General features: G+C 43.2%; 1 protein-coding gene across 1 annotated transcript; it reads right to left on the reverse strand.

Moving 5' to 3' along the window:
* Positions 1-600: 600 nt before the first annotated feature.
* Positions 601-7700, reverse strand: LOC115920572. Its single transcript, XM_030976546.1, has one exon. It carries the CDS (start codon positions 6477-6479, stop codon positions 846-848), a length of 5634 nt encoding a protein of 1877 aa, XP_030832406.1. The 5' UTR covers positions 6480-7700; the 3' UTR covers positions 601-845.
* Between the last annotated feature and the right edge of the window lie 3217 nt (positions 7701-10917).

The following is a 10917-nucleotide window of genomic DNA, read 5'->3' on the forward strand; positions in this document are numbered from 1 at the left end:
ACAATCCAGGTTGCACACCAAATTCATTAATGTTAGAAAAAAGGAAATACTAGTATTTGAGTTGACAATTCCATTTGAAACCAACATTCAACAGGTCCACCAAAAAAAGCTTGACAGGTACGCCGGACTAATACATGATATCTCAGAAGCCGGCTGGACTCCCAAATTACTGTGTGTAGAGATAGGTTCCCGAGGTTTGATAACTCCTGACAACAAGAAAAGACTTATAGATATGTTGAAAACATGTAAATGCAAAGTAAGGTATCCACAACTGAGAAATAAAATCTTGAAAACCGTACTGTTTAGGTCGTATGTTAATTTTTACAGCCGGTCGGAACGCACCTGGCAATCACAACATTAAATACCTTGTACGACTTGCAATAGCGAGACCTCTTTCTCTCCCTCTCTCTCTTTCTCTCTCCCTTTCTCTCTCCCTTTCTCTCTCTCTTTCTCTCTTCAACCCTCTCTCTCTCTCTATGGAGATAGGTTCCTGTGGTTGATTACTCATTAAGAAAAGATTGATAGATATGACCACGGTATGTAAATGTATTATGAGGCATTGCTAACTAAGAAAATAATTATTATTTTTGTTTTTGTTATTTTGTTAGGAATTATTAATGTTTTCATTGAAAACACTGACATTATGATGTTCTCTTTTCCGTTTTGTTATTGTATATTGTAATGCATGAGATGCATCTAATGTAATACAAATCTCTGTCCTGGGTTTTATGTCACATCTTTATTATTATGTTATCTTGAATAAAAATGAATAAACAACATTCCTTTTCCTCGTCATTTAGGTTGAAAAATTCAATACGATCGATGCCTGGTCAAATTAATCTCCTCTAAGTGTAGTTTGTATACCTCTGGGGTGGTACACCACGCGTAGCTCTTCTAGGGTACCTCCTTTGCTCCAGCCGTTGTTCCTTTGGAGACAAAGGATTGGCGGTCGGTGCCACCACTGGTACATTTTCCAATTCACTCCCATTGTCACTGGGACAAGGACTAGCGACATGAGAGACGCCGACTTCAGACTCACAAGAGCCTTCATCTTCATTACCCGGGGGTCCAGAGGAGGAATCCCCAGAGCTACTAGTGCCTCCCGAAAGGCTCCTGGAAGATTCAGTTTGAACTGGACGTTGGCGGTAGCGTAGGACATAACCAACAGGTGTTCGGCTTTCTGATTCAGTTTCATCTTCTGTTAACTGTTTGTCTACATCTCCCCCTGGTAGCCAGGGGCAGTGTTTCAACTGTGTCCTGTGTAAGACCTTCTCCTTGCCCAAATGGCTCCTTACTACGTAGACTGGGCGATCTGGAAAGGGCCGCTTTACCACCATAAAAGGTTCTTCCTCCCAGTAATCGGCTATCTTTGATCGGCCCCTGAATCCATGTCGTCGGACAAGAACATACTGGCCTACTCCAAGAGGCTTCTCAAAAACCTTCCGGGCCTGGAGTGCTTTACGTGCCTCCACCGCAGCCTTAGCGTTCTTCGTTGCAATGTCTCTAGCCATTCGCAACTGTGACTGGTGCTCTGAAATATATGACTTGACTCCCTTCTTGCCTCTCTGAGCTCCTTCCCCACTTTGAACGAAGCTTTGTGGAAATCTCGCATTCCTGCCGAACATGAGAAAGAATGGCTCGACACCTGTACTAGAATGAATGGTGTTATTGTAAGCAAACACCAGGGAAGGGAGGTAGTAAGTCCACTTACACTTCTTTTTGGGTGGCAGGGAGGCTAGCATGTTATGCAGGGTCCTATTCATGCGTTCACACTGCCCATTTCCAGCAGGGTGATAAGGAGTGGTGTGGCTACGTCGAATACCATACATCTGACAAAGTTCTGCAATGAGCTTGGCCTCAAAACACTGGCCTTGATCGGAATGGATTCTCAGCGGACACCCATAAGGAGTAATTACATGTTTTACCAAAGCCTTGGCCACTGTTGAGGCACGTTGGTCATGAGTTGTGACAGCCCAGGCATACTTAGTGAAAACATCAGTAAAGATGAGCAAGTTCTCGTATCCATCATCCGACGCTTCTAGAACGGTGAAATCCATGGCAACTATTTCCATTGGAGCAGTGGCCTCGATCGATGAGAACGGAGGACGAGGCTGGTGGATAGGTGGTTTACTTGTGGCGCAGCGCCGACACTTCTGACACCAGTTCTTGACTGACACCTCCATACCATGCCAGAAATACCTGTCTACCAGCAGTTTATACACACGTCTGGCTCCAAAGTGTCCTGCCTCGTCATGAAACCTGATAAGGACCTCCTCTTGCAGATCTGTGGGGATGACTACCTGCAAGTGTTTTTGTCCATCTATCGTGGATTGGACTTCCCGAACAAGAACTCCATCCTTCATGCTAAGCCTCTTCCAGCTCCGGAGGATGAGTAATGCTAAGGTTGAACAGCGACCTCTTTCTTCACGTGTTGGTCTTGTGCCTCTATCTACTAACTCCCTAACTTGTCTCACGTCACTGTCGCTTTCTTGGTACCTCTTCAACATCTCATTGGTATATCCAGGTAGGCAACTTGTTCCACCCAGGCGACACACACCAATCTGACTGCTTAGGGCAATGGGGATCTCAGCTCCGGGAGAATGCAGGTCAAAGGTGGCCTGTATGGTGCTGCTAGTCACGACATCAGGGCCAAGACCAGCAGTAGGGTTGTCTCGGCGAGATAACACATCCGGTGCTTGGTTGTGTTTCCCTGGTCGGTATTGTATCTCATAGTCAAAGGAGCTCAGCCTCTGCACCCATCTCAGTTCAGTGTTTCCCAAGTTAGCCTTATCCAGAAACAGAAGTGGTTGGTGGTCAGTCACAATGCTACATGGCTGGCTGAGGAGATAGTCTCTGAAGGCCTCTGTTACAGCCCACTTTATCGCAAGAAGCTCGAGTTTAAAGGCACTGTACCGTCCACTACGCTCTGCAGGCCGTAGAGTCCTGGAGGCGTAGGCTATCACATGATGGTTACCGGTCTCATCAGATTGAGTGAGTATGGCCCCAAGTCCTGTTGCACTAGCATCTGTCTCTACCTGAAAGGTTTTTGTGAAGTCTGCATATGCTAGAATAGGTGCATTTGTGAGACACTCTATCAGCTTTCGGAAAGCTGTTCTAGCTTCTTCATCCAATACTACCTTCTTAGACCCAGGAACTGCTCTCTTCCTGCCATTCCCCTTTCTATCTGGGTCAGCCTTGAGTAGATTGAACAGAGGGCCGGCCATGGTGGCATATCCTTCCATGAATCTCCTAAAAAACCCAGTGAACCCTAAGAACGCTCTAACCTCTTTGACAGTCTCTGGTTCCCGCCATTCCTTTACTGTGGAAACCTTCTCTGGGTCAACTGCTACTCCGGCTGATGACACTCTATGCCCAAGATACTGGACTTCTTTCTGCAGGATGTGGCATTTCGAAGGCTTCAGTTTCAACCCGTAGCTCTTCAATCTAGAGAATACTTCATCAAGCTTCTGTAGGTGAGTATCAAAGTCAGGGGAGAATACAATTATGTCATCTATGTATAGTAGTACACTTGTATAGCACATGTCTCCAAGACATCTTTGCATGAGTCTCTGAAAGGTCGCAGGGGCATTCGTCAACCCAAATGGGAGTCGTGTGTACTCAAAGAGTCCGAAGGGCACGGAAAATGCAGTCTTTTCAATATCACCCGAGTGCATAGCTACCTGATAATAGCCACTGGTCAAGTCCAGCACTGTGAAGAACTGGGCTCCCCCTAAAGCTTGGAGTGATTCCTCTATCCTGGGGAGTGGGAAGGAATCTCGACGTGTAAGGCAATTCAAGTGACGATAATCCACACACAACCTGATGCTTGAGTCTTTCTTTCTGACTATCACTACGGGCGAGGCCCATGGACTCTGACTCTCCCGAACAACTCCCTTATGTATCAGGTCATGGATATGATCTCGTACCGCCTGGTACTGAGTCGGAGGAAGGGGCCTATGTCTCTCTTTGAATGGGACGGCATCCCCGGTCTCGATCCGATGAATTACCTTGTCAGTATAACCAAAATCCTGGTCATGTGCTGAAAACACCTCACGATGTCTCTCTAAGAGGTCCTCCAGCGCCTGGGACTGTCTTTTACCGAGTGAAGACCAATCAACATCAACATGTACTGGTGCAGCTCCAGTTCCTCCGGGTGGATCTGTCCCCGGCTCTGTTCCTCCTACTACAGTGGCATTATACAAAGTACCTATCTGGAGCTTCTTGGGAATCACTATATCCTCCTCATTATCATTGGACACCATGACCGGAAATTTCCCCTCCTCAACACGCACAATACAAGACTGGATGGTCAAACCAGATGGTATGGTATCATTTCGCTCAGCTTCTAGAAGGAGTTCATATGGTTCTTTGCGAGGCCCTGTTGGACTCTGAACTTCAAGCACCACTGCTTGACGAGCTGATATTACGAAGCATGACTCGGGCTTCACAAAAGCTTTACCGATAACACCCTCCTTCTGAGTCAACTGCATCTGTTCGTCGACGGCCTGAAGGGCCTTTTGCCAAGCTGTATCCGTGGTTGGCCACGGCATTCTTGTCAAGAAATGATCTTTCTCGCCCCTTATCAATTGGTTCCAGCATTCATGTAGAACATTCATCCCTAGTATTCCCATTAGGCTCTGGCCCCTTCGCTTGGCCTCTACTTCGGCAAGCACAAGTACTATTCTTGAAGACATGCAATGTCCGAGAGCAGATACATCAGTATCAAAATATCCTACATATGGGATGGCCTGATAACCAGCAGAGACCAATGTGAAGGAAGAAGGGATATCCCTCAACGTAAAGCCTGCTGGCCTGAGGTGTTGGTTGAAGAAGGATTCTCCTACCGTTGTCACTTGTGATCCTGGATCAAGAAGACAGGGAACCTGAACCGTACCGAATTCCACTTCCACTGAATAGCACTCTCCAACCGCCCTGGATAGGAATCCTCTTTCCTCACCGTCCACTGCCGTTGCACTCACTTTGGAAACATTGCCAACCACTTTGCCGTGTTCCTGTTTCCACTGCCTATTATCTTGCCCCCCTCCAGATGCAAAGCTGGGGCCTTGGCTGCGGGGTGGTCCCGTAGGCGGAGGAGCACCTTTCATCCCTGGCCCAGGAAGCGATCCTTCCATTCGATTAGGTGGTCCCATATGCGGAGGGGCACCTCTCTCCGATGGCCCAGGAAGTGGTCCTTCCATTTGATTAGATCTGAGAGAGGTCTGAAGAGGAATCTGTTGTTCTGGATAAGTGGGATACTGACCTTCTACCATGTACGGCCCAGACATTAAAGGTCCTATTGGGTATAAAGGACGCTCTTCTCTATAATTGCCGGGTGGATATGGACTTGCTTCATTCCTCAACGGAGGAGCACTTTCAGGATACATTGAGTTGGTGCTCCTCCTGCGTTTCTGTTGGGGGCACTCTCTTGCGAAGTGTCCAAAGGCACCACAATTAAAGCAAGGACCCCTCTGCGTAGGCCCCGAAGAGGTTGGTTTCACCTGCAAGCTGCCCCGAGGGCGATTAAACTGCATCATCTCCCTTACTGCCCCTATTACTTCATTAGTCATGGCCCTTACTGCTTCAAGGACTCCATTGTCCAGGGATGTGGATTGACCTTTAATCGAAGACAGATGTGCTGCACTAGAAGCTCCTGCTCTTGGTCGTGCTTCCTCTCTGCGCTCGCGTTTTATTGCGAGCTCTCGCAGTTCCCTAAAGGTCATCTCGTCTTTCACCTCATACATATCTCTTAAGGTGTTGCGCAAGAATGTGTCCTCAAGGCCCTCAACGAATTGTTCTGCAATCAAAGCGTCAGGTTTTGCATACAGGTAGGGGCTTCTTGATGTCAAGCTCAGGAACTTCCTTTCTAGGTCGACAGCATATTCACGAACAGATTCTCTTGTCCCCTGCCTCCGTTCAAGAAATCGGCGTTGCAGTTCACCTACAGGTATCACTTCTGCGTATGATGACTTGAGGAAGTCGACCATCTCCTCGACATTGCCACCACCTTTGATAATGGCCTTGGCCTCGTCCTTCGGCCCTCCTCTAAGATACTCTAAAAGAAAGGTGGCTTGTCGCGTCGAAGGAACATTGTAATGTTTGAATGCATCCTCAATTGCCGTCACAAACTCTTGCACATCCCCTGCCCCATCGAAAGTTGGTAATCTTTTCTCCGGCGCCAACATAAGTTGAGGCGGGGGCCTCAATAGAAGCTCTTTCAAGCTTTGAACCGTCTCGTCACCACCAGTTTTCTCTTCTGCGAAGAGAGGGTGATATAATGTCACTATCCACTGCCCAAGGGGCCGGATGAACCCGCCAACTGCGGGCAGTATCACCTCTTCTTCTCCAACATCTTTATAAACCAAACCTTTGGCAGAGGGATATCTTGACTGTAATGCTTCAAGTGATAGGGGGCCCCCCTCTTCTACAAGGGGGAATTTGAAGGATTTCCCGTCATCCCCGATTCTTACATACAAACCCATTTTAGCAATATGAGATTAGTAGATATATCAGAATAGTTACTAAACAACTAATATCTCAAGCATTTACAAATGATTAGGGCAGAAACTAATCGATACCTAGGATCGAGTTCAGTAGTAGATATATCAAAATAGTTACTAAACAACTAATATCTCAAGCATTTACAAATGAGTAAGGCAAAAACTAATCGATACCTAGGATCGAGTACAGTACTAATAACATCTAGAAAATACATCTAGAAAGCAGTTATTTATGTAAAAACATGACATTGACATTGTTCAGTCTTACATTGGAACATACAATTATTTATTTAAAAACATGACATTTACATTTTTCAATCTTACATTGGATCATGTTTGTCTTCAGAATAATAGCGTAGCGTCGTCGACGATATCCCATCCTCGTCGCCAGTTGTAAGGGGGTGATAAATAGTGACGGGTAGCCGGAATGAGTGGGGGTAGACCTCGAACAATACAGATGACAATGGCAGCCTGACGAGTAGAGTTGGTGCTCTTTATTCTGTAAAGGACACACCGCTATAAGCGGGGTGGGAACGGGGTCAAGTAATGATAAACAGTTATCAATTACAAGAATAAACAACGACACATCTTTCAGCATTATGACCACAAAAGGTAAACAGTGTTCACTACACTAAAACATTTGAATCGTTAATAACAATAACTTTAACTTATTTAAGACAATGCAAATGCCCAAAGTGTATAAGCTGGATCAAATACAAATTCCTAACATAATTAATCAAACTTAAAAGATCATCATTCTTCGTTAATCAGGTTTCTCTACACCAAAACCTAACACATAGTCATTAGCGCCCAAGTTCCCGACTACAATAGTCACACTCCAAGGCCCAATTGACCGTACACACAAATGCATTCCACCCGTACAGGCATAGCCTACGCATCCATTTCCTCTACGTGTAATCTACTTGTACATTAAGAAGTCACACCCTCTGAGCATTACGTAACAACAATATCGCCTTAAATTACACCTTTCTGTTAACAAATATCATGTTCTTTGAACATATTTGTAAGCCTTATAATAATACTAATTCGTTTAAACCAGGATATGAACAAAACATAGTAACAATATTATCAAATATAACAATTTAAACACACATAAAAACTAAGCCTTGCTTACCTATAAGCGGGGTGGGAACGGGGTGAAGGTCACGGTTCTAAAGCCCGCCACCAACGACCTCCTTACATAAAGTTTATTATATGAACGATATTGGAGTTTCTCGTGCGTCTTCACAAATATAGTCCCCATTATCTTTTTTCTTTTACTAAGTTTATAAATCTAACACTTATGAGTAATTGTCTTCTGAAGGTCGCATAATATGGGCATGTACTCAAACCCATAGTGTGTTGGGAGAGATAGTTGTGACACGCGCATCAAGGCGTACGCGAGCGGGGTCGTAGGTTAAACCATAGAGCTAAAAATAGTGCCCTCCCACGTACAATCTCTATGAGAGGGAACTACTTTGGAGCTTCACGAAATGCCTGACCAATCACCTGACATCCGGTGACATAACTATCTCTAAGTCTGAAGTGTGTGTCATATTTCTCATAACTAAACAATAAAATTGTCTTTCGTATGGCTCATATTGTATTGAGCTGTTCAAAATTGCTTACATACAAGTGTTGTTGGTATCATTAAAACATATTCATTGAATTGAACGGTAAGCCAATTGATTTGTGTATCGTAATTTAGAAAAAGCAATGAATAATACAAACATAGAATGTATGGAAATTGAACTGATCGAAATGAGAACGTGTTTTGTTTTGGAAATAATGACACGCCAATAGCCGCATACAGTAATATCGGTGGAGAGGAAATCTGGCTTTCAATATGCAGACGCGCAGAAATAGATGCGAGACAAGAAAAACATCAAACCCCTTCATAAACAGCTGTTGAATGCATATTCAGAATATTATGCATTGTTCCTCAAAAGCATGACTAAGTATTCTAGCACTCTTAAAAACGCATCGTAGCTGTGACTTGAACGAAAGAGGCCCCTATTTATTTTACTGTTATATAATGGATATTGACTGTAGCGATGACTACGCTAAGTTTGACAGACGAAATATATCAATGTTGACGGTTGAATTGCAAGAGTCAGCTTGAAGTACCTTAGTAATAAAAGCTCCTCAAAGGGTTGATATCCCAGTTACACCAACAACAACGACACCAGGGCAGCATTTCACGAAACTGTTATACCTACAAGTTCATCGACATTATCATGGAAACGCGTGTGTTGTAAACAAAAACAACCCATATATTTCATTTGGATGTCGGTAAACTTTTATGGCGTTGTGACTAATAATACTAATATTCGGTTCTTATACAGCGCATATCACATTGTTATAACGTCCCTATGCGCTTCCAAAGAGCTTTGGAAAGTATTACCCTAGCTTTAGCTCCGGCAGCCGTTATCAGCGCACAGTGCATTTCAAAGAATACTCCTACGAAGTACCCATTTACGCCACCTGGGTCGAGTGTGGCAAATGAAGATCACTGTCTTGCCATAGGTCATTAGTGCCGCGGCGGGACTCGAACCTCAGACCTTGTGATCCAAAGTCCGGAGACATATCCACTCGACCACGACAACTATAACACCTTAGCTACACTAACGAGACCGACACCAGACCAACAAAAGACCAAACAACAATTTACATTGCACACAATGCCCCCCAAATAGGTCGATGTGACGTCGGTCTAGCGGTGTGACTGAGGTCGGAGGTATAAATCATGTCTGTAGAGAAATCGTTTACCCTTAAGTGCATGCAGCAGCCTCTACATCTAAATGGGTCACATTGGTATTAAGTTGGTGGCCTACATCATCATGTCCATCTTAATTTCTAATGTGACTTTTTCTACCTAGATAAGGAACTACATCTAAATGGGTCACATTGATAATTAAGAAATGAATCTGTTTTAATGGCCTACGTTATCCTATCCATCCACATTGTTCATGTGACTTTTGCAACCTAGATAAGGATTGAAAGTGCAAAACCTAATAGAAAAACGTTCAAAAACGTCTCACTGAAAGGTCTTTTTTTATTTGGTTCTTTGATGAACCTGCTACATCTTTAATGTGCCTAGCAAACCAGATTAAAGGCTAGTCATAACGGTCTGCTGAAGAGTTTTATTTGGCTCTTTAATAAAAGTTGTATAACCTGTTTTGCTGGACAAAATAAAAATCCGTTAATGCTTAAATAAAGAATCTGCCTTTACTAATTTGTAGCATAGTTTAATAAATACTATTATTATGAGCCGTCTAAAATAGGACCGAGAATCTAAGAAAGAGAGCCAAAATACATTTTTGTTTGCATCTTCGAAACGGAAAGTTATTTCACTGGAAAATAATTTGGAAATAGGACCTGCATGTTCATAAAGGTCACATAAAAAAATAAAAATAAAATCCAAATAAAAAAGGGGCCTCGTTCATAAAAATGTCAGAATGAGATTTTGCTCCCTCCCATATTTCTGTCAATTCCCATAGCATGCACGCTTAAGCTTTTGCGGGTTCCCCTTTTTCAAATTCAATAATTCTCTAAAGAAGATAATTGTCTGTCATTTTACAACTCAATTACTACTTAAAAATTGGAAATTACCATCATAACCGAATCATCGAAGACGCCTGTTGAGTTTCCTTCATTCACACACTCGGAAATATAATAACAACTACGTCATATCATAAACAATTAATAATTTTAAGAATACTTTTGTTTTAATATCCCCCATTGGTTTGAGAGGAAAAACGGGGGTTCCTTAGAAGCAAGACCTAAGGATGTCTGACACATGTTGCTATGGGAACGAGGGAAATGCCCTTGATTGAGAGTTGAGACAAGCAGCTGTGTGCCGGTGACCTCTAACAGGAAACCAGAAGATTTAGGGATAGAAAAATAGATTTCTCCTACACCAAGACACAATAAATTCAGTTTAAAGTAACTTCCATTTTCTTACATACTTTTTTTTCCATATTAACCTAATTTATAAATGTATACATACATAATGACATAAGTGATTTAACATTTAGCAATTGAACAGTTTTAATACAGGGAAGACGGCGTACTCCCTCAAAGTGAATTGGTAACATTGCCTCACATTCTGAAACAAAATCCTGGATTTAGCTCATGCTGCAATCATAATTATAAAACTATAGGTCAGGAATCCTATGACTTTTACAAGCCGATCGCCTGTCTGATTATCAAGAAATTTATGATAGGATATTGACATTTAAAAATTCGTTTGCCTTAACGGTTCTTATAACACTACAGTCTATTGGGAAAATGAGTATGGTATTAAACCAGTCACTCAAAGATTTGTTTACTTTTGTGAGACACTTCATGATCATTTTAAAGCGCAATTTGTTGAGGGCTTCAATATTACACCATATCACAGACACTGATTAAACGTAGG

This window comes from Strongylocentrotus purpuratus, unplaced genomic scaffold (assembly GCF_000002235.5).
Source record: "Strongylocentrotus purpuratus isolate Spur 01 unplaced genomic scaffold, Spur_5.0 spur5_scaffold_9, whole genome shotgun sequence".
In the NCBI taxonomy this organism is placed as follows: Eukaryota; Metazoa; Echinodermata; class Echinoidea; order Camarodonta; family Strongylocentrotidae; genus Strongylocentrotus; species Strongylocentrotus purpuratus.

What these genes read in the sequence shown, in the direction of transcription:
- LOC115920572 (XM_030976546.1), bottom strand. Translation starts at nt 6,479, where the DNA reads ATGGGTTTGTATGTAAGAATCGGGGATGACGGGAAATCCTTCAAATTC.